The sequence below is a fragment of the Sceloporus occidentalis genome, unplaced genomic scaffold (assembly GCF_023333645.1).
Source record: "Sceloporus occidentalis isolate IW3139 unplaced genomic scaffold, rSceOcc1.0.p SCAF_20, whole genome shotgun sequence".
In the NCBI taxonomy this organism is placed as follows: domain Eukaryota; kingdom Metazoa; phylum Chordata; class Lepidosauria; order Squamata; family Phrynosomatidae; genus Sceloporus; species Sceloporus occidentalis.
Window position 1 is genome coordinate 1156864 of NW_028317000.1, and position 24716 is coordinate 1181579.

The following is a 24716-nucleotide window of genomic DNA, read 5'->3' on the forward strand; positions in this document are numbered from 1 at the left end:
ACTGTGTTTGTGACTCACTAATCATCAATCACTGTTTTCAAAACTGTTAACTAAAAGGGCATTTTCATTTGTGAGCAGATTCTTGTAAAGTGCTCATTATAAAGTGCTTATGAAAAAATGAAACTCACTGTAAGTCCCCTCATTTGTAAACTAAGGTTTGCATCCCCCAAACTCTGGAGGCTTGTGCCTGAAATTATCCCAATGCTGTCTCTTAGATGGATTTGGGTTATGGTGAATAAATGTGGTAGAAAAATTCTATCCAAAGTACTGTCTATTTGGACTATTAAAAACATTTAAAAACAAAGTACATGTTTTCTTTCAAGACTATTTTATTCATTGCACTAATATATGCAAATTTAAGCAATATGCAGAATAGAATTCATCTGATTAATAGATTAACAATCTTTTGATTTTTTCTTCAAGATTATTTTAGCTATAGATTGATAGTTAATTAAATAATAGATTAAGGCCTGTTACAGACTGCCAAAATAAAGCTGCTTCGGATCTCTTTGGAGGTATGCTGTTTAAATGATGCATGCATCCTAAGAATCCGGAAGCTGCACCAAAGCTGCACTCCAGTGCTTAGGAATGGAGTGTGGCTTTGGCACGACCTCCGGACTCTTAGGACCCATGCATCATTTAAATAGCATACCTCCAAAGAGGCCCGAAGCAGCTTTATTTTGGCAGTCTGTAACAGGCCTAAGTCTCATTTGAGTATTAGTACTCATTTGATTTTTGTCCAAGAGATTTCAGTTAAATGAAAACATATCAAGATCTTATCAATCAATACATTGAAACACATTTGACTAATCAGTCTCCTAAATATCATTTGTCTCCGCATTGGTTCATCCTGTCAAGCTCAAGGATGTTAACCAAAAAACAGGTGTGAGGGATTAGGGGTCCCCCACCCGCTGTCAACAATACTATAAAATCCCATGAACAAACTGCAAATAGCTTTCACACTGGAGCAATTAGGCAAGAACGTTTACTAGGGACTGAAATGGAAATGAAAACATAGTGTTTTATTGAAAATGCCTATTTCCTGATTCCTGCCACTTTCTGTTTGGATTCCACGCAGTTTGCACACAACGTCGTCTGAAAACCATTTGCGCAATTGTGCCTAATAAGTTGGATAACCCTGGGTTCTACCCCATCTAAACTTCCAATTTCCCCTGTGTGATAAAGTCCTATAAATATTTGTAGTCTCTTCAGGGAACTGTCTCGGAGGACCCACACCACAGCGTGTATGTTTCCTGAGCTACACAGAAACCTTCTTCAACAGACCATTTTGGTTGGATTACAACACGTAAGAAACTGAGCTGGAAAACTGATCCCAGCTTCTCCTCACTGTATCTTCCGGACCGCCTTAGGGAGCTGGGGATGTTTAGCCTGGAGAAAAGAAGGGTAAGAGGTGATATAATAGCCCTGTTTAAATATTTGAAGGGATGGCATATTGAGGAGGGAGCAAGCTTCTTTTCTGCTGCTCCAGAGACTAGGAACCAATGGAGCAATGGATGCAAGCGCCAGGAAAAGAGATTCCACCTCAACATTAGGAGGACCTTCCTGAGAGTAAGGGCTATTTGACAGTGGAAGACACTCCTTCCTCGGAGTGTAGTGCAGTCTCCTTCCTCTGTGGTCTTTAAACAGAGGCTGGATGGCCATCTGTCATCGGGGATGCTTTGACTGAGAGTTCCTGCATGGCAGAATAATAATAATAATAATAATAACAACAACAACAACTTTATTACAGCCATTTGGCCAGCACAGCATGGCAGAATGGGGTTGGACTGGATGGCCCTTGTGGTCTCTTCCAACTCTATGATTCACTGATTCTATGACTAGTGGACAAAAACACAGAGGTGTTGCCCTAAACCTTAACAGAGTCTGGCAGAACAGAGAAGTCTAGGGAAAAAATGCATTAAAGTATAGCTCAATTTTATTAAGAACAGAATAAAAGAATGGGTTATATGTAAAAGAGGTGGGTTAAAACTATTGCCAAACTATTAGGCAGACAGGGATCCTTGGGTCTGTGTGCAGAACCTGGATGTAAAATAAAATAATACTCAAACCCGTCAGTAAAAATGCTGATATACTCCAATAAGTACTAGGCTAAGAGACTATAAATCCCAACCAATAGACAAAGTGAAGGGAAATGTTTGACATACAAAATGAAGTTAAGGTAAAGTATTTAACAATTCCATAGATACAAATGAGAGGGATAACTGTCCAAGCCTATTACAAATGAGAAATAGGTTAAAATGACCAAACACATTTCGACACTAAGTTTTCTTCAGTGGTCAAAGGATGCTGTTGTAACAGCATAGGAGGAATAACAATGTGTGTAGGCACATCCAGTAAAGGTAAGTAATTAGTTGTCCAATATAAACTGTAACCTGGATGTACCACAGCAGAATAAGTCTCCATAGACTCATCCAAAGGATGACACAAAAATGGCTTCTGAGTGAGTAAGGCTAATGTAGAAGCAACAACCCCCTCTTTTACACATAACCCATTCTTTTATTCTGTTCTTAATAAAACTGAGCTATACTTTGATGCATTTTTCCCTAGACTTCTATGACTAGTGGAATCACAGGTAACCAGAAGGGTCAGAAGATACAAAGGTTTAATAAAGGTTTTGTTGGAACTTAAGTCTGTAAGGAAAGATATATAAAGCTATAGGGAAACAATTGCAAAGACCAGCTAAAGAAACTGTTCCATTGTGTACACCACCCACTAAAAGAGATACTGTGTTCAGCCTGACTTGCAAATTAATTTATTACTATGTTTCTATAAGCAGCTGTCTGAACCGATTTCAGAAACATATATTAAAAACGCTACCAACATTGAAAAAAACCTTTTAGGCTTGGGACACATTAGATAGTGGGTGTGTGGCTGTCAAAGGATAGTTGGTGCCAAGCTGGAGAACAATTTGAAGCCCAGGGTGCTGGCTTCTAAAGAGAGTTATAGTGCATGAGGCACTTAAGAGACTCCAGGGTTTGAGTCTTGCATTGAAGAATCAGTGGGATACTGGGCATTGCCTTCACATAATTGGTGGGATCAAAAGACCCACTGGGCTGCCATCCAAGATAGTAGTTGGGTGGGTGAGTCACCCATGACAAATTGGTGGCAGCGATGTCACACAGAGGAGAAAAGGAAAAGGTTTTAAGAGATTTTGGCAGTGCCACATTGTCACCATGACAGCGAGAATTAAAAAAAAAATGTTTAGTGAACTGCAACAAATGATTGTCACATCCTGACCTAGGAGTAGGATTCTGGCAGTAGGACACAAGTGCTTTATTCCCTATGCCAGTGATGGCGAACCTTTTCAAGGTCGCGTGCCGGGGGCGGGGCTTCTACCCTCAGGATGGGGGCTGGGTGCCGGAGCGGGGCTTCTGCGCTCCAGGGGGCAGGGCTTCCGCCCCCTTTTCAGAGGGAGGGAGCCTCTGGCTCCTCCCCTGGCGGCCCCTGAGGGTCCCTCCTGGGGCCGTCAGAAGCTGGCAAAAGGGCCCATTCCATGGAGCCCTTTCTCGGTGAGCGAAGGCAAGCCGGGAGGAGGAGGAGGCTGGGCACGCGTCCCAGCCCCCTCCTCCTCGGCCATTTGCTCACCGAGAAAGGGCTCCATGGAATGGGCCCTTTTGCCAGCTTCTGCTGGCCCCAGGAGGGACCCTCAGGGGCTGGCAAAGGCCGGAGGACAGCGGAGCCCTTTCCTGGCGAGCGAAGGCAAGCCGGGAGGGAAGAGGGCTGGGAGGAGGAGACAGACGTGCACGCGCCTCTGTCTCCTCCTCCCAGGCGCCATTTTCTGGCTTCCCGCTGTCTCAGAGAGATAGCAGGAGGCCCGAAAATGGTAGGGAGGAGGCGGAAGGGGCACGTACCTGTTCCGCCTTTTCCCTCGCCCCCCGTGCCTGGCGAAATCACACTGCGTGCCACCCGTGGCACGCGTGCAATGCATTCACCATCACGGCCCTATACCATCAGGCAAGTACTCATACAGAATGTGTTATTAGGCTTATTTTTTTCCTCCTCAATATATTATGATCAAATACAATATTGATAGATTGCTTTATAACCCATCCAGACCACATGGTGTGAGGAGTCACTAAAGGCCTATTCCTCCAGAGGTTTCTGCTTGAAAACATGACACCCCTCCCAACACACACACACAATCCTAAACCATGCCATCTGCCTTAGAGCTTTTGAATCCTCAGTTGCTGCTTTCAGACTTCAACTGTTTTGAGCACCTAGAAATAATTATTCACAATTAGTAATCCATTTTCCATGATAAGTGTATGGCTATCTCAATTAACAAAGGAGATATGCTCCTAGAAATTAATTCTTTAAATCAATATTTGGCATCAGAGATAGAAACAACATGGAAAGAATAGGGATAGGTCTCTACACCACAAAAAAATGGGGTTTCATGTTATTGCATGAGAGGTGATCACACACAAGTTCGGGCAATGGCAAGCTATTTTCGAGGAATAGGAAGTAGGTTCGAATGCAATTTGCATTCACGTAAATTCACTGAACTAGAGATTTCACGTGAATGCGTTCTGGCCCCACTTTCCTTTCATTCGAAATTAAGAGCAATTCCTCCCATGTGATAAACTCCAGAGAAGCCTTATTCAGGCATTACCTTGTTTGAATCAACATATGAATGGAAATGGGGTAGGCTATGCATGGTTGTTTTCCTCACCAGTGGACAGTATACCAAGGGAGAAGAAAGGACACCATCCTCAGAGAAGCCAGAGTCCCTGCTGCTGTTGCTGCCTCTTCTTGCTGTTGTCTTGTTCTCTGGTGCAGAGTTGCTTGTTATATCTATGCCTTTCAGCACTGGGCCCCCAGAGGGACTGCGCCAGGCGGGGTCACTGCCAAAAGGAGGAAAACCAAAGGGGAAGAAGGGTCACCACTTTGAGAGATCCACTTTGTGGGTAGAGCCAGGGCTAGTTTCCCTATTGGGATGGCTGGAGAGGTTCCTTTTTCAGTCTTTAACAATGTGGTTGCTGGAAGATGGCATGTTGCATATGGAGGCCAGGGCCAGGCAAGCATGCCAGGGAGCGGCCATAAGCACAGCAATGCACAGGGTGACCAGATGTCATATCCACAGAGGAGGACAAGACACCACAAAATGTAAGACATTCAAGAAACTGTAGGACGTTACCAAATAAAAGCTAAAAGCACTAATATAAATAGAGATTCATTTCATATAGTTTATTTATTTACAGCTATAGTACATATACTGCATTTTATTATGTACTCAACTGTATTTTTCTAATGAACTTATCTTTCTTAATATGCCTTCTTGGATTGCATTGTACTTATTGAACCCTGAGCAAAACAAATTCTTAAAATTGTACAGTGCTACCTCGGGTTACGAAATTAATTCGTTCCGTGGCGCCGTTCGTAACCCGATACATTTCACAACCCGAAAAGGCGCTGGAAAGCCGCTAGCCGCGCTTCTGATTTAAATTTCGCGCCGAAATTAATTTCGTAACCCGAAAAATCTTTCGTAACCCGGAACAGTTTTTTTAAATCTAATTTTTTCGTAACCTGGAAATTTCGTAACACGGTCAATTCGTATCCCGGGGTACCACTGTACTTTACTAGCAACAAACCTTTGACTAAATCTATTTGCTCTCTCATCCCTCTTGCCTCTTCCTCAACCCAAAGCACACACTTTCCCTCCAGCTTCCCCTTGGTGCCACTGATTTGCTTCAACAACACAGATCTCCCTTTCCTTTCTGCATCTCTGTCCTAAAAGAGACACAAAACTACTGCATGGTCAGCAACAAGTGCAGAGAATACAACCTGTACTGGGTGACACTGCGGGATGTGTGTGTCACCCAGTGGGGATCCAGGGTGGGACTACTAGGTGAGTGAGACTACTGGGGGTGGGTGGGACCTCCGGGCGGGCCTTCCCAAGCTGGGGAAATGGCCATGCGGGCCAGAGAAGCACCTGTGCAGGTGGGTAGAAATGGCTGTGTGGGCCATGGAAATTGCCACCCACTGGCCACCTGGGCCAGAAACCTCCCCCCAAGTATGGAGCGGCACCCATGCATGCCCAAGGAGTGCCTGCAGGGGGCACGACTGGGTGTCACCTCCCTCTTCTGGGCTGTCACCCCCGCAGCCCCCCTAGTGATGCCACTGGTGTCACCTAGTGTGCTGGTTGGAAGGAGTTGCCTTCTGGTGCCTCTTCTGGCCAGACAGTAAAGAGAGTCTCCTTCCTCTCCCACATGGTCATCAGATTCCTCAGACTCAGAACAGCTGCAAAGTGGCAGGGGCAGGCCACCCTGGGCTGCTTATGGGTTTGGTGGCTCTGCTGGCCATGCAATAGAGAGAGTGGCCTTCCTCTTTTGCTCACCCAGCAGCTCCCCCGGACCAGAAAAGGCTGTTGAAGAGAGATGGGTGGTATTAAAGATAGTCAAGTATGCTAAGGACACCACTGATTTCCTTTCTTTTTGGCTACACATAGCATCTTTCTGTATTCATCCTGGACTATGTCCCTGGCTTCTGTCCATCGTTCATCTGGTTCCTGGTCAACTAGGCTTAATAGTGCATATCTATTTTTCCCAGTACACCTCACACTATTTTTCACTCCCTCCACACTTAAAAGCTTTGACTTTTGTGAATTTGATTATTCACAGATTTTATTAATATGTTCTCTCTAGGAATCTATAGGTCCTCCAGCGTGACTCTATGGTCAACTTTAACCAAAAGTCGCACTGAAGGACCCAGAGATTCCCAGAGAGAACACTCCACAAGGCATTTGTAGCTACTCCAGCGCAATTCTGTGGTCAATGTCTGGCAAATGTTGATCGCAGAGTTGCACTGGTGGACCTAGAGATTTGAAGGTGTTCTCTCAGGTGAAAACATACTGTGTTTGTTATTTGCAATTTCCCCACATTCACGGGGGTCCTGTGCCCCTAACCCCAGCAAATGTGGAGGGATGGGTGTATATTTAAATTCTGCTGGGATGTTCTTCAGGTCATATTTCAGAATTATGGTTTTTATGTGCTTTGAATCATTTTAAACTAATGTTTTATTTAGAACCAGTGTGGCACAGTGTGGTTTGACTGCTGGACTATGACTCTGGAGACCAGGGTTTTGTTCCCAGCCATGAAATCCACTGGGTGACTTTGGGCAATTCACTCCCAGTCTCAGGGAAAAGCAATGGCAAACTTCCTCTGAACAAATCTTACCAAGAAAACCCCATGATGGGTTCACCTTAGGAAAGTTGGAAATGCTTTGAAGGTACACAACAACAACAACAACAACAACAACAACAACAATGTTTTATGGAAGAAGGAAGCATTTAGTGCATTTTAAATTTTTGGCCTGTTACAGACAGCCAAAATAAAGCTGCTTCGAGTCACAGTGGAGGTATGGCGTTTCAATGATACATGCATCCTAAGAGTCCAGAAGTCGCACCAAAGCCATGCTCCAGCCCTAAGGATTGGAGTGTGGCTTTGGTGTGGCTTCTGGACTCTTAGGACGCATGCATCATTGAAACACCATACCTCCACTGTGACTCGAAGCAGCTTTATTTTGGCTGTCTGTAACAGGCCATTGTTTTCCAAATTGTTTTAAACTGCACTGTTATAATGTATGGCATGTGCTGCTTTGGGTGCCATATAGGAGAAAAGTGGGATATAAAATAAACAATTCTGAAGAAAATTCAGACTTCAGTCTATATAAGCAAGGACACTGAAAAATGAAGGAGAAGCTCCATATGAACAGGAATTTCTCTTCTTCAGACAGGTTTCTTTTCCTTTGAGGAGACTGATGATGAAGGCCTAGGACTTGGAGCTGTTCTTTTCACATGTTGATTCAAATCAAGAAAGTAACACTTGTACAGGGCTTGACAAATATATGAAACTGAGAAATTACCTGCATAATAAAAACAGGCCACTTAAAAAGCAACTCAGTATTTGTGTCATTTTAAAAAACAGTGGATGAGTCAATTCACCTGCATTGTGTAATCTAGAAGTTCATCTGTTGTAGCTGTTTTCAGCTGTCACCTTGTTAATAGTTTATCAGTCTCCTGCTTTGATAGAGAATTGTCTTCTTCCCCTTTTTGTTTCTTTTTAAAAATATTTTATATATTAATCCACAGTGGCTTTATGCAGGGCTCATCCAGACCAAATGTGTCTTTCTAGTGGGGGTTTCCTGGGTTTGTTCTCAGAGATCCAAAAAATGTTTTGCTGTTCATAGTCTTCCCTCCTATTTCCCACTTTTGCCCAACTCTTTTTGTGTCTTTGCAAACCTATTTTGTTTAATTTTTACTCAAAGCTTTATGCAAAGCAATATATGCCATAAGGCGCTCTGTTTTATATTGTGATATTCTAGCATTTTAGTAAAAAGGTGAAAGGAGATAAAATAATTATTCGTACATTTTATTAAAAGTAGGCCAAATATCTGAATATAAGTCCATGTATAAGTTGTGTCAAAATTTCAGTTTCAGCAGCTGCAAATGTTGTTAAATTTTCTATCCATAGAATCACAGGTGAGGAAAAGTTATCCTTCCAGTGCAGATTTAAGTCTTTTAGCAGTTAAGAGGGCATGAAAGATGCATTTCTGTTGGCTATGTGCTAAGTTCCAAGATATTGCTTGGTGCACAGTTTAAAACATCTCTAAACCTCAGAGAACTTTCTATTACCCATTTTATTTGTGTACTTACTTCTACCCAAAATGATGCATCTATGAGGTATTTCCAAAACATGTGGGTTAGAGAAGCATTGGCTGTATTAAAAGGACATTGTGGTGACCAATGTACTCAAAATAACAGCTTCTTTGGAGATTTATAGCCATACTTATTACAGATATTAAAACAGCAGACAATTGGTCAATACTGGGCATTCCAGTTCCCTATACCAGCCTCTACTGGTATTTCTAATATTAAAGGAGCCTCAGAAGCACTAAGAGCTGCAGGACCAGATCTAGATTGTAGTAAATGTTGTAAACATAAGCTCTGGCATTTGACTGCTGAAGGTACATTAAACTGATCCTGCAAAGCTGGAAACGGCAAACTCATCATCAGCACCTAATAATTAATTTTAGAGTAAAAATCTAATTCTCTCCATGTTTTCTGAAAGAGTTTTAAAATATTTAAATCAGGATTTCCCCTTAAAGTCAGGTTAGCATGGGCATTGGGCACATGGGCCAAATGGTAATTGTTGTGACAATGTTTGCCATACTGTTGTAACTGCAGAAATTGCAGTCAAAAGTCTTGTCTGTTTTAATAAATCTAGAATCTAATGCCATCCATTGAGATAAAAGTGCTAAAAAAGAGGATTCCAAAACTGAACATGATTAATTATCTGGTTTAGGTGAAGACTAAAAATTAGTGCAAGATAACAAACATGCCAATTGACGTGGCAAGATCCAGAAAACCAAACCCACCTTTACTTCGAAGTTGCACCATTTTCATCAATATTCTAAGAGGAGAAGAGCCCCTTATTTCCTAAGCAATGTATCACATTTTTGAAAATACTTGCACGATATAAGTAAAGGAATTCCATGTATAACATAAACAATTTTAGGTATAACTTTTGGAAACCAGCTCTTTGAAAAACCAGTACAGTGGTGCCTCGGGATACGAAATGATCGCGTTACGAAATTTCCGGGATACGAAAAAGTTGGATTGGAAAAAACTGTTCCGGGTTACGAAATATTTTTCGGGTTACGAAATTCATTTCGGCGCGAAATTCAAATGCAAAGTGCAGCTATAGGCTTTCCAGTGCTAACGGAAAGCCTTTTCGGGTTACGAAATTTTCGGGTTACGAAAGGAATGGCGGAACGAATTAATTTCGTAACCCGAGGCACCACTGTACATGCAATTCTAATACTTGTGTTCACAAAGACAGCTCATAACAGTTAATTTGTGGGCATCAGCTGTTAACATGGGCTGGTATGTTAGCTGTGGGTTTAATTTCTGTGCCCTTCTTATCATCCCCTTCGGTTTCTCATTGGACTTCCAGTTTGGAATATTCACATTCTATTCATCTTGGCCTCCAGGGAGATTTCAGGCTTGATCTGTTCAAGGACCATTTATTATTATTATTATTATTATTATTATTATTATTATTATTTGTTGAAGAATGGTGATTTTTAAAAAAATAATGGTAATATGTATAAATTTATTTTTTTTGAATAATGTTAATAAGCATGAATTCACTTCCTTTAAAATGTAGACATCGGCCCATTCTACATTTAGCCTCCTGCCTCATTCTGCTGTGTGAGGTTCTAGGCAGCAGTGACAGAGACTATCAGTGTAAGCGGAGCAACAGAAGAGATCAGACCTCCTTTTCAGAGTTGCCCTTGCAATGACCAAGTTAACAGCAAGAGGAAGGTTATTCCTTTCCTTCCACACAATACAATCCCGCAGTTATCCGGGGCCTCATCCTTTCTTGCAGTAAAGAGGGGAGATGCCACTTTGGAGTTTATCACATGGGAAGAATTTCTCTTAATTTCGAATGAAAAGAAAGTGAGGCCAGAATGCATTCATGTGAATTCGCTAGTTCAGCGAATTTACATGAATTCGAATTGCATTCGAACTGACTTCCTATTGCCCGAAAATAGCTTGCCATTGCCTGAAACTGCATGTGATCACCTCTCACGCAATAATGTGAAACCCCATGATTGAGTTCAGATTGCCATTGGATTATACTTCCAGTTTCCCTTGTCTGATAAACTCCTTTGTAGGCAAGTCCAGTCCGCACTGTCATCAGAGTCTGCTTTCCCTTTGCCTTCCCTCTGTGCCCCCTCCACCCGCAGCATCCAGCTCAGTCCAAGGGATTTACTTAAAGCTCTTGGTTATTTTTCATTCCTGACTGCTGTTACACTGACATCCTCCTTAGATGCTCTGTTGGCTTCAGGCAATTCACTAACCCCTTTCACAGGAATCTAAATATAGTCCTGGCAGCTAAGCAGAATTCACTCTGCAGCAGCCCAGCGATTTAGGAACCGTGAGGATCAGCCCTGGAACAATCTCCTTTTTGTGATCCTAGTAGCAGCTGGTGGGGGGGGAGGGGGCTACGGAGGAGACAGAAGAACCACCACATTTAGGTTAGACAGGGATCCACTGGGTTGATTGCCTCCCTTTTTGCTTCTGTTCATTTCATAGCCCTCCTCTTTTTCTTGTCTTTCATCCTGACATCCTTTCTTTTGCATTGTCTAGTATAGCCAATGATCATCATGATGATAATGACAAGGTGGCCCTATGGTGGAATAAAAAGCATTACCATAACCTGCACTATTAAACTAATTTAAAAACAGTTAGGCCTGTTACAGACTGCCAAAATAAAGCTGCTTCGGGTCTCTTTGGAGGTATGCTGTTTAAACGATGCATGCATCCTAAGAATCCGGAAGCTGCACCAAAGCTGCACTCCAGTGCTTAGGAATGAAGTGTGGCTTTGGCACGACCTCCGGACTCTTAGGACCCAAGCATCATTTAAATAGCATGCCTCCAAAGAGACCCGAAGCAGCTTTATTTTGGCAGTCTGTAACAGGCCTTAGAGTCATAAGAACCCAATTAGTTACTGTTAAGAGTTATAATTTTAAACAACTTAATTATTTTCTGATCAGCATCTCAGAAACGACTAAAATGTTTACCTTTTAATTATTTTTAAAAATCTAAATGAAACAAGCTCCTCTTTTGTGGTATAAAATATTCTCCTTTTGTCCATAACATCCTTGTCTCAACACTCAGCCCAGCTCCCCAAAAAGTGATCATGATCACACAGTCGTGACACTCGGGTTGGCCTTACCTGGTTCAGTAACTCACCTGGATTTAGAATTCTGTCTGTCTAGATGATTATTAAATTTTAAACAATGAGCTTTAAATGTAGATTGTTTAAATACATATGTGTCCTGTTTGGTCTTTTAAACTGATGTATGTTTTAACTGAAATTGAGTTTTAACTGATGCATACTTGTTGGTTTGTTGTTCCACACCTCAATCCATGGGGAGAGGTGGGTAAGAAATAATAATAATAATAATAATAATAATAATGTCACCCCTATTGATCTCCTCCCATACCATACCACACCATACAGAATCTTTAGTAATGTTTGTTGTACTAATGCTACTTGTAAATCTTAATTGCATTGTATCAATGAATGCAATGGCCACAGTTGTGACATAAATAACTGGAAAAATTAAAACCACACCTTTAAATTACAATATCATATGCATAGCCTAAATGTTTTTACATGTACATAGTAGTGGAATGACAACTTAGGTGCGTTACAGACAGGCCCTTGTCGCGCCATGATTACGCGCGCGGGGCTGCGCTTCCTGATGTGCCTTGCCCCTCGCGTGTAACGAGTGCATCAAAATGGCGGCACCCTATACAGATGGGCACCGCCATTTTGATGTCGCGGATGCGCAGCGTCCTGACGTCACGCCGCGGAAAATATGTCGCGAGTGCGCGCGTTGGCACTTGCGGCGTCTCTTCCAGGTTGCCGGAAGGAGCGCGATTATCGCACTCCTTTTTTTGCAGAGCAGAGGAGTCGCGCGGTTTGGCTGCTGCGACTCCTCCGCGCTGCAACCAGCAGCGGCCCGAGACCGCCCCTTTTGGGCGGTCTGTAATGGGCCATAGTCTCCAGACTATGACTCTGGAGACTAGGGTTCGAATCTCTGCTCAGCTACAGAAACCTGCTGGGTGATCATAATAATAATAATAATATTTATTTCTTTTTCCCACCTCTCCCCATGGATTGAGGCAGGAGCACAACAGATAAAATCAGCATTACAATACATAGATTTTTGCAAACTCACAAATTCCTCCACTATATTAATTACCATTCAATTATAGTCACACTCTCCCAGCCTCAGGGAATGGCAATGGCAAACCCCCTCTGAAGGAATCTTGCCAAGAAAACCCTGTGATAGAGGTCACCTAAGTCGGAAATTACTCGAAGGCATACAACGACCAACAACAAGTTTCATGTGGTTAAAGTGAAAATTTGGTCAGATAGGGTTTTTTTAAAAGAGAACTTTAAAAGATTGAGAAAAATATTTTTTAAAAAAATCTTAAAATTTTAATTTTAATTAAAAAAAAAAACAAAACTGGTCCCTGTCTTTCTCCCGACTGAGCCTCCCCCCACTCATAGCATCTCTTCAGTGTTTAAAGGGACATAGGTGCACACTACAGCCTATTTATGTTAAAAGGTGGGTTTCAGGAGAGCAGTGCTGTCACCCGCTTAGGTCCACATCCTCTGCAGCCCTTTAGTGATGCCTGTGGGTGACACAGGGCAGTGTAAACATTGGCTAGACCTTTACGCATGGAAAATACTATAAAGAAAGGAGAGCTCCATTAGATCCCAGACATGGAAGAGGGAGTGAGAGAGACATTTATGTCTGCTAACAATACACTGCAGCTTGATCAGTGGCTACTAGCCATGATGGCTATGCATTTCCTCTAGTATCCCAATACCAGGTGTTGGGAAAATCGGTGGAATGATGCCATTACATGCCTGTGAGCTTCCCATATTGAATGGTTGGCTGTTGTGCGAATATTGTACTGGGCTAAATAGGCTTTTGTCTGATCCATCTTCTTCTATATTCCCCACCATGACACTCTCTATCCTTGACATTTTTTCTTGCTTCTCCTCGTCCTCCACACCTTTCAACCAGGGAATTTGCTCCTACACTTGTGGACCTTGAAAAGAGGGGTATGATGTACATTCTCTCCCATGTCCTAAGATCCCAAGAAGAATCTCTGCTCCATATAGCATAGAAACAGTGAGAAAAAAGGAACTATGTTATTTCCATTGCTGTGCTCATGTTAGAGAACACTCTCCCAAAGAAGACCCATCTGGTTATTTCCCAGTTGTCATTCTGCCAGCAGGTCAGATTTTCTCATCTTTGAAAGCATTTTGTTGGCTGCTAAATGAAAATTGTGTCAGAGATTATTCTACAATTGTTATGTACTGCTTCTGCAGCTGTTACTAGTGATTTTTAAAACTGCATTTTAGGACACAGTCCTGAAGATCCACCAGCAAAAGGGCTATAGCAGGGGAGGGAACCAGTTTTGGGTGAGGGGGTGCAGCAGATGCTTGGCCTGTAGCCCTCTGTGGCCCAGATGACCCCAGTGAAGCTTTGCAACTTTGCACATTTGCTGGGGACATGTTTTCCAAGGAAGGGAGAGCAAACCCAGGAGGTAAAATGTGCTACTCGGGACCAGTGATCAGGGATAGTAGATATTCTCTTTAGACCAGCTTGGAGGAGGGAACAAGACGTTACAAAGGATGGATGGGGCTTACCTGTGGTTTTCCAGATGGGAAACATCTACAGGCTTGTTTGCACCTGTGGGTAGGAAGTTCTCCCCCTTGTGCTATAGGATCCAGTAGACTACTATAGGATGCAACAGAATGGAGGAATACAGAATCACCTTTTAGAATGTACTAGAACTAGTGTAGCACGATGAAGGTGAGAGCCAGCAAAGTGTAGTGGTTTAAGCGCCGGATTACAACTCTGGAGGAAGGGATGTCATATTGAGGAGGGAACTAGCTTGTTTTCTGCTGCTCCAGAGACTAGGACCCGGAGCAATTGATGCAAGCTCCAGGAAAAGAGATTCCACCTCAACATTAGGAGGAACTTCCTGACAGTAAGGGCTGTTTGACAGTGGGACACATTCCCTCGGAGTGTAGTGGAATCTCCCTTCTTAGAGGTCTTTAAACAGAGGCTGGATGGCCATCTGTTGGGGATGCATTACTTGAGAGTTCCCGCATGGGAGTGGGTTGGACTGGATGGCCCTTGCGGTCTCTTCCAACTCCAGGGTTTGAATCCTGGCCCAGTTGTGGAAATCTACTGATTGACCTTAAGAAAGTCACACACTCTCAGCTTCAGAGGGAGGCAAAGGCAACCCACCTCTGCACAAAACTTGCCAAGAAAACCCTGTGATAGGATTACATTAGGATTGCCTTAAATCAAAAATGCCCTTATATGGTTGCATCAATCTAAGATGGTGGAAGTCATTTGTATGTAGTGGGTTTTGATTGTATGATTGTAGAAACAAAGTAGTAAGATCAAATTTAGGAAAGATAGCGGGGGGAAATGTATGAGTGTTAATACAGAAGGACCTGGATTTAATTTGACAACCTACTTTATAGATGGTAGTGCGTAAAATGGTAATTATGAGATTAGGAGATTTATGTGCATGAAAAAAGATGTAAATACATTTAATGAGCAGCATTGAAGATGAAGAAGAGCAACAAATTGGACCAATATATTCTATGGATTCCGATATTTGCTGTTTCATATCATTATAACTATCCCTGTATGAATGACTTGTCTTATTTTGTATTTTAAATCAATAAAGTTATTTTAAAAATGTCCTGAAGAGACATAACACGCACATGTACACATGCACACAGAGAACATTTTGCCAAATTGTATACCCCTTCAATTGCCTTTGGAAAATGGTCTTTGTCCAGAGCAGCAAAAAAGAGGATGGGTGCTCATTTACTATCATACCTGCCCTGCAAGCATTGCACTGATCACCAGTTTGTGCATGGCATATTTCAAAGTTTTGAACTGCCTGGGCCCAGTCCTAACTCAGAAACTGCCTCTGCTCACACTAATCATCTACACAGTAAAACCTCACAGAGATTTACATCTTTATATTTTAGCTAAAGGGTAAGTACAGTATTATTTATGGCAATAAGGGTGTTCTTGGTGGCTGCACCTAAACTGTGGACCTGATAGACTGGGTTGGTGTCCTCTTTCACAGCATTGTGCCACATCACAAAGACCTTCATTCAGAGAATGGCATATTTTATTGATTTTTGTTGTTAGATTCATAGAGTTGGAAGAGACCCAAGGGCCATCCATAAAGCTCTCATCAAGTCTAGAATGAATGTCTGACTATGGGGTGAAGAAGACAGTTTGCCAGGAGCAGCCAGAGGCAGCACCAGCTACAATTGCACTGGGACCACAGCGAACACATGGCCTGCTGCCACAGTCCCAAGCATTGGGGCTCCTTGCACTCCAGCCCTTCCCAGCTTTGGGGCCTGTCTGCCAGTGGTGGCCATGAGTTCTGGTGAGGCACTTCCTCCTCTGCCTCTGGGTGATGTCCAGGAGGGAGGAAAGGGGACCCCCCCTCCCTGGCATGGTGGCCCCCAACAAGGGCCTGGTCTCAGCGTTGTCCCCCTGACCACCCCACAGCCTTCCGGGGGAATAGAGCTGACCAGTGTGAGCCTGGTGGGGCCCTGCTTCTCCTCCTGGCAGTGGACCTGGGGTACTGCACCCAAACTGGGATCCCTGCAGCCCCTTTCCTCTCTGCGGGCAGTGAGTGAGCATTCTTTGGGGAGGAAGAGCCACAGCCCAGGGCTCTGGGCCCCAAGAGAGACCCCAGCTGCCTCTGTGGCGGAGAGGCCAAGGAGGGTCATTCCCCATTGCCCATGGAGGACCCCATGATCCTGTCTGGGCCTGAGCCCCCACCCTCCCTGGAGCTGCCAAGGAAGGCCAAGGACCAGGGCAGCAGGAGCCCCAAGGGAGTCTCCGCTTGGCTGTCTCAGACATTTGTCTGGGAAAGAGGCCATGTCCTACATTTCAACCTTCTGCCCAGGGAAAATGTCAAAAATCTCCTCCAGTTTGAGCACAACTGAGAATCATGAATTTATATTAATATTTTTGGATGTTAGTTGGTCATGTCCTCCATTTTTCTTGAGTGTCCTACATTCTGTCCCAGTTTTGTGGAAGAGAATTACGACAACCCTAGGGGTGGAGCAGCCGGGAAGGGTGCACACATGCTTCTCCTTCTCTCTCCCTGCCCAGTTTCTTCCCCAGGGAAAATCCTACTGTGTTTGGGAACTGAGCTCCTCTTTAGGGATATCCCCTGTGTTTTCCTTTTCCAGAACACTCTGCCCCACTGTGTCCTTATGCTCCGTAATGTGAGATATATAGGACGCAAATTGCTGGACCTTCTCTTCCAACAGGGCCACTAACTTGCACTTGTTGCAGTTGGTATTAATGGCAACAGCAAGTACATTTCTATACCGTTTATCAGTGCACTTAAACACTCCCTAAGCGGTTTATAATGTGTAAGCTAAAGCTAATTGCCCCCAATAAGCAGAATACTAATTTTAGCGGCCTCCTCGGAAGGATGCAAGGCTGAGTCAACCCTGGAGCCCTGCTTGGGATTGAACTCACAACATTGTGGCTGTGAGAGGCTGCAGTACTGGCATTTAACCACTGCACCACTAGGGCCCCTTAGGTATGCAATGAAACACAACTCTGGGCCTCCTCCACTAATCTCCCTGCTAAATGCTTGTTGGCTTTGCCTATTAGCCAAGCTAGTTACTGTCAGTGGTGTCCCCAGCTGGGGTGTCACCTGGTGGGTGGGGCCAAAAGGCAGCCTGCCCCCCATACCTTCTGAATCCAGGCTTGGAAGGCAGCCTCCCCCCCCCCCCCCCATGCCTTCTAAAAGGGGAACAGGACCCAGCCAGGTGTCACCCCACCTTCTGGGTTGCTGTGTCTGTTTTTATTCTGTTGATGAAGAGCTGGGAAAGACTCCATGACTACCTTCCATCAATGAGATCATTTGACAGACAGGGATGGTCAGTAGAAGAGAGGCACAGATCCTCAATCCCTGCCAAACCATACATTAAGACAGCCATTTGCAATGCTAGTCTCACACCTATTTCTTCCAAATTGTGGAATGGCCTGCCGGAGGAGATCCAACATGTTAGAAACCTTGATGGCTTTAAAAAGGCTGTCAAGATGGATCTTTTCTGACAGGCCCTCCCTGAACAACTGACTCAGTCGCCCCCATGGATATGGACTGCCCCCATGATGTCCTGTTCTTGTTGTGATTGTCTTAATGATTTTAACTGTATTGTACTATAGCCATTATTATGTTGTAATTATTATGTCGATTTGGTTTAAGGAGGGAGGGGACAGTGTATTATATGGTTTTTACTGATGTAAGCCGCCTTGACCTTGTTGAAGAGGCAGGATAGAAATAAAGTGTATTGTTATTGTTATTATTCTCCAGAAAGAACAAATTTCTCTTGAGATCTCCATTCCCAAGCTGCTAAACCCTTTTCTGGAATTCTAGGTTTACGTTGGCAGATCTGCTGGGTACAACTACAGCCAATATTTGTACCAGCCGGGATCCATGGCTGTGTTTACTAATCTGCACTAAAAATAACATAACATTCAAAATAAAAGGGAGGGTCCCCAATAGTTGGACTTGGAAAGTTTTCTAAAATGGTTATTTAATACAGTGTTTTAATGTTTCTCTTGTATTGCCTCGCCTGGAAGAAAAAGAGCCCTCCTTCCGACCACCATCTTGAGGGGCAGAGAGAGAGAGCAGATGAGCTGGACTTTCCCCCTTCCCTTACTGTCATTCCCTTCTCCTTTTGACCATCCATTAAGAACCCAAGCTCTTCCTCCATTCCATCTGCTTTGGGCCAGGCCTCGGAGGTAGAGAAGAACTGCTGGACCTGATCCCCTTCCCCACCACCATTCCCTTCTCCTTTTGTGTCATGTCTTTTTAGATTGTAAGCCTGCAGGCAGGGAACCGTCTAACTAAAAGGTTGTATGTACAGCGCTGTGTAAATTTACAGCGCTTTATATATAAAGGTTAATAATAATAATAATAATAATAATAATAATCTCAGGTAGCTGGCAGGGGCTCGGTAGAGTGATAAATTGAAAAAGGCCCGGTCCAGACGGGCCTATAGTGTGCCCTCATCACATGCTAGGGGTTGGCCAAGGGCGCTGCGCCCACACATGCCTCAACCCTCACACATGACGAGGGCGTCAAAATGGCACTGCCCTGTACAGATGGGCGCCGCCATTTTGACGTGATGGTCAACTAGTGTCCGCATGTCACAGCGCCATAATGACGCCGCAAGTGCACCATTGGCACACTGTGGCATCATTATGGTGCCGCAAAAAGAACCTGCTTTTCGTGGGTTCTTTTTGCACCGCGAGAGAGCTGCATGGTTTGTCTGCTGCGGTTTCCTCGCGGAGCAAACCAGGGCGCCGGCAGACCACCCTTTTTGGGTGCTGTGTACCAGGCCAAAGTCAATAAAAATCTACCTTGCCTGACAACAGAAGTAACACCTGAGACAAATTGTAGCCCTGTGACTCTAACAGTGTCACTTTTCTTCCCCTGTATGATTTTTAACATCTTTGCCTGACAAAGAGGCCAGTGAAGCTTTGAAAGCTTGCATGACATATTTTCTGTCTTTTAGTGGCCCCTATTAAGGTATAATTGTTTTGTGGATCTTCTTGTACTTTGTAAAAGAAAAATACTGTAATAAGCAGTGCGGTGTAGTAGTGTGAGTCTTGAACTATAACTCTGGGGACCAGGTTTTGAATTCCAGTTCAGCCATGTAATCTCAGAAGATGGCCATGCCAAACTCCCTCTGAAGAAACTGGCCATGAAAACCCTATGATTGGTTCACCTTCGGGTCGCCATAAGTTGGAAAGAACTTGAAGGCGCTTAACAACAAGAAGAGGCTGCCTCTGCTGTTTCCATATGTGGCCCCCAGCCAAAAAGGAAAGAAGGATTCTTCCTCATTTAGAAATATCAATTATAATGCATGTGCAGAAAGCAAAAGTATTTCTAAATGATGAAGTATCCTTCTTTCCTTTTTGGCTGGTGGTGGCCACATATGTATGGTTGTAGTCTATGCTGCAGAAAATTGATTTTATATCAGTTATATCAATTTTCTTCTGCACAGACTCCAACCATACATGGAGAGAGAAATCCCAGGAGTACAAGCGGGGTTCAGAAAAGGAAGAGGCACTAAGGACCATATTGCTAACATATGTAATTAATGAAGTGGACCAAGGAATCCCAGAATAAAATTAACATGTGCTTTATAGATTATAGCAAAGCATGAAAAGCCATGGATGGCATTTAAAGATATGGGGGCGGCAACACGTCTGATAGTCCTGATGAGGAATCTGTGCTTAGGACAAAAGGCTATTGTCAGGGAAACAGAATGGTTCCCAATTGGCAAAAGAGTCAGACAAGGCTGCATCTTATCATCTGTTTAACTTGTATGCAAAGAAGAAGTCTAGGTTTAGATGCAGAGGAAGGAGGAGTGAAATTAGAAGGAAGGAACATTTAAGATATGTGGATGACACCTTACTAATACAGTAGCAGAAAACGTCCTAGATTTGGAGCACTTACTAAACAAGGTAAAAGAAGAAAGTGCAAAGCCAGGTTTAATGCTAAAAATAAATAATACCCATAAAGAATAACGACCACAGAGGAATTACATAAATTCAGCCTAGACAGGAAGAAATTGAAAGAGTAAAGAGTTCCTGTACCCAGGATCAAAAATCAATCAGAATGGAGATTGCATTCAAGAAACAAGGTGACTGGGGAGGGCAGCTATGAGAGAACTAGCCAAGATGATTAGGCTGAAGCTGTCGTATTTCGGCCCCATCATGAGAAAAGGCAATGATGTTAAGGGAGGCGGAGGCAGGAGAAAGAGAGGAAGGCCCCAGGCTTAGAGATGGGAGGCCTGGGGGAAAGCCATAACAATTCAGGAAAATAAACTGGTTTTCCCAGGGTTTTTTTTCCTGAAGGATTTTTGGGGTTTTTTTTTTTGGAAGGGGGTTTCTGAAAAATTGTAAAAATTGAAAAAAGGAAGCAAATCAATTATGGAATGTTTTATTTTATCATGATGGATAAAATCTTGAAGACAAGGAGTTAATATATTTTCCAAATCATTTCTAAAAACGATGCACAGTATCAGATTATTCTAATTTCTGTGGACTGAAAGAGGAGGTCAAGCAAGTCCTGGGTTACACACTGAGCTCTCCTCCCATGCAAGAGCAAGGTGCATTTCTTCCTTTGGGGGCATTGGAAAAATCTGGTCTACAATACGGTTTTTTTCAATTTTACTAAAAATTTCCTCCCCCCCAAACCCCCCCCCCCTTTTTTTCAAGGCTTCAAAATTTCCAGAAATGTTACATCTCTCCCCAGTCCAGAAGAATTGTTCAGAGAGGGGTTGCTTTGCCAGACTCTGCAGCTGACTTCTCCAAGGCCACCCAGTAGGTTTCCTATGCCCAAGCAGGGATTCGAACCCTTGCCTCCAGAACCATAGTTTGACACCCCAGTGGCTGCACTAAGAGGGTGCGGACCGCATCAGGTGGCACCCTAAAGAGGGGTGACACCACTGCCTCTCAAACGCCTACCATTTGGGCAGAAACAGGCTGCGGCATTCACCTGCTTCCCTTTAAAATGCTTTAAGAGATGGTTGGAGGTGTGGGTGAAGCTCAATGGGAGGAGAAAAGGGAGGCCCCCCCCCAATTTTTAAAAATTACTTTTAATTTTTTTAAATTAAAAATTTTAAATTTTTAAAATTAAAAATTTTCAAATTAAAAATTTTCAAATTAAAAAAAATTAAAAATTCAATTTTTAAAATTAAAATTTTAAAATTTAAAATTTCAAATTTTCAAATTAAAAATTTCAAAATTTCAATTTTTAAAAATTAAAATTTCAAAATTAAAATTTCAATTTTTAAAATTAAAATGTCAAAAATTTATTTTGAAAATCTTTTAAAATTATTCTTTTAAATTTTCCATCTTCTCCCCTTCAAAATGCTTTAAGAGATGGTTGGAGGTGTGGGTGAAGCTCAATGGGAGGAGAAAAGGGAGCCTCCCCCCCAATTTTTAAAAATTACTTTTAATTTTTTAAAATTAAAATTTTCAAATTTTTAAAATTAAAAATTTTCAAATTAAAAATTTTCAAATTAAAAAAATTAAAAATTCAATTTTTAAAATTAAAAATTAAAAATTAAAAATTTCAAATTTTCAAATTAAAAATTTCAAAATTTCAATTTTTAAAAATTAAAATTTCAAAATTAAAATTTCAATTTTTAAAATTAAAATGTCAAAAATTTATTTTGAAAAATCTTTTAAAATTATTCTTTTAAATTTTCCATCTTCTCCCCTTCAAAATGCTTTAAGAGATGGTGGGCGTGGGGATGAAGCTCGGTGGGAGGAGGAAGGAGAGACCCTATAAATTTTTAAAATTAAAATTTCAAATTTAAAAATTTTAATTTGTTTTTTAAAAATTGCTCTTTTAAAAATATCCCCTTTTATCCAGATCTTCCCTATGTGCATATAAATACATTTAGGTTGTGCTTATGATCTCATAATTTGAAAGTATGATTTTAATTTTGGAGTGGTCCCCAAGCTGTGCTGTTTAAGGGATTTTGGACTTCAACTCCCAGAATCCCGGGCTATTGGCCAACATGCCTGAGGCTTCTGGGAACCGAAGTCCAAAGAAAACCCTCTTAAAGAGCACTGTTTGAAGGGGCTGGAACCCAAGGGCGGCAAGACCTCGCCCTGGGATTGGTTGTTGTTCATCACGTGGCCGGGAGGCCTCTAAAGCGGCGGGTGGGGTGGAGGGGACATACCTTAGCGAATCAGGTGCGTTGGTAGGTCAGTGAGCGGAGAAAGGGGCGTGGCGGGGCTCGGCTCGGCTCCCGAGTCTCCACGGAAAGAGCCGGAGAGCGGGAGGAGGCGGAAATTGCCGAGGGAAGCCGAGCGGCTTCGACAGGTGGCTCCGAGAGGAGAAGCGAGTGGAAACTTTGTATTCTTGGCCAACTCCGCCGGAAGGAAGGAAGGAAGGAGAGAGAGAGCCATGGGCGCCTGCCTCGGGGTCTGCTCTGTCCTCAGCTGCGTGAGTGACTCTCCGGCTCAGATTGCCCTGAAAGGTCTCTTGGGGAGGAAGAGGAGGAGGAGGAGGAGGAGGAGGAGGAAGGACCCCTTCCTCAACGGAGGTCTTTCAGCAGAGGCTGCTGGAGGAGGAGAAGGAGGAGGGCCCTCTGTCACTAGGGACGCTTGGACGGAGAGTTCCTGCATGGCAGGAGGGGCTGGGCCCCTTTTGGGGGTCTCCCCCAACTCTGGCACCAGGGTTCTAGGGAGAGGCTCTTCGCTGCCTCTTTCCTTTCCCAGGTCCAGGGTTCTCATCATCGAGTTGGAAGAGACCCCAAGGGACCCCCAGCCCAGGGCCCTTCTTCTGCCATGCAGGAACTCTCCCTCAAAGCCTCCCCATTGACAGGGGGCCACCCAGCCTCTGTTTAAAGACCTCCAGGAAGGAGACTCCATTCCCCATTAAGGAAGTGGCTTCCACTGCTCTCAGGAAGGGCCTCCTAAGGCTGAGCTGGAATCTCTTTCCATGCAGCTTAATAATAATAATAATAATAATAATAATAATAATAATAATACATTATGTACCTATAGCCCGCCCAATCACAAGGAATCCAGGCGGGTTGCAGCAATAAAAGTACGTACAGAATACAAATACCAGTTCAGTTATCCATTGTTCCGGCTCCTAGTCTTGGTTGTTCAAAGATATAGCTGTGTTAGTCTCTGAAATCACTACGGTTGGCCCTCCTGATCCACGGACTTTTTTTTAATCCCATGGCTTGAAATAATAATAATAATAATAATAATAATAATAGGATAAATCCCACATAACAAACCTTGACCTTCCATTTCATATAAGGAACACCCATTTTTGTGTGTCAGTGTATTTAATGGGACTTGAGCCTCCGCGGATTTTGTGATCCGCGGGGGGAGTTCCTGGAACCGAAGCCCAGCGGATAACAAGGGCCCTCTGCATCTGGAGCGATCCTGCAGCACTTCTGGGACTCAATGAACGCATCTGAGGAAGTGGACTGAAGTCCAGGAAAGCTCATGCTGCCAACTTCTTTCTTTCCGTTGGTCTCAAAGGTGCTGCGCAATCTCTCTTTAGACTGATTTTGTCGTCGTGTGCCTTCAAGTCATTTCTGATTTATGTCACAGGGCTTCCTTGGGAAGATGTATGTTGTGCATTTGAGTGAGCCCCCTAAAAGTATTGTTTTGTGGATTTGGGGTGTTGTTGTCCTTGTTTCACCTTTCCTTTGGGGACTGACCCATTCAAGGGAGGGTTTGGGCTGAAGCAGAGAGCAATTTCTTCGAAAGGCGCATCCTTTTCTGTTGAGGAATCCGAGAAACCTTCTTCTCAGTAGGCCTGCCTAGTAAAATCGGGCGTTTTGTCAAATGAAACATTAAGATGTAAGTCTTGCCTTGTTTCCCTGCTTTACCATTCTTTCTTAGGCTGCATCCACATTGCAGAAATGATCCTTTTTGACACTGCTTTGACTGCCCTGGCTCCATGCTATGGGATTCTGGGAATTGTAGTTTGTTGTGGCTCCAGAGCAGAGCAGAGCTCTGGATTATTTGTCACCCTTAATGTATTTTCTGCCTCTTTCCAACTTTTAAGAGTTTAATGGGAAGCTTGCCCTTATTCGCAAAGAGCACAAAGCTGGGCCAAAGCTAACAAAATGAAATTCAACACAGAGAAATGTAAGGTATTGCACTTAGGGCGGAAAAATAAAATGCACAGATATAGGATGGGTGACACCTGGCTGAATGAAACTACGTGTGAAAGGGATCTAGGAGTCCAAGTAGACCACAAGTTGAACATGAGTCAACAGTGTGATGCGGCAGCTAAAAAGGCCAATGCTATTTTAGGCTGCATCAATAGAAGTATAGTGTCTAGATCAAGAGAAGTAATAGTGCCACTGTATTCTGCTTTGGTCAGGCCCTACCTAGAATATTGTGTCCAGTTCTGGGCGCCACAATTCAGAAAGGACATTGAGAAACTGGAGCGTGTCCAAAGGAGGGCGACAAAAATGGTGAAGGGTCTGGAAACCATGCCCTATGAGGAACGACTTAGGGAGCTGGGGATGTTTAGC

General features: G+C 43.3%; 1 protein-coding gene across 1 annotated transcript in view; it reads left to right on the top strand.

The window, feature by feature from the left end:
* Window positions 1-22597: 22597 nt before the first annotated feature.
* SERINC2 (serine incorporator 2) overlaps window positions 22598-24716 on the top strand; it is a 34459-nt gene continuing 32340 nt past the window's right edge. The window contains exon 1 of the mRNA XM_089483303.1: window positions 22598-22654. Coding sequence (XP_089339429.1) covers window positions 22616-22654 — 39 coding nt within the window. The 5' untranslated portion in view covers window positions 22598-22615. The remainder of the gene's footprint in view (window positions 22655-24716) is intronic.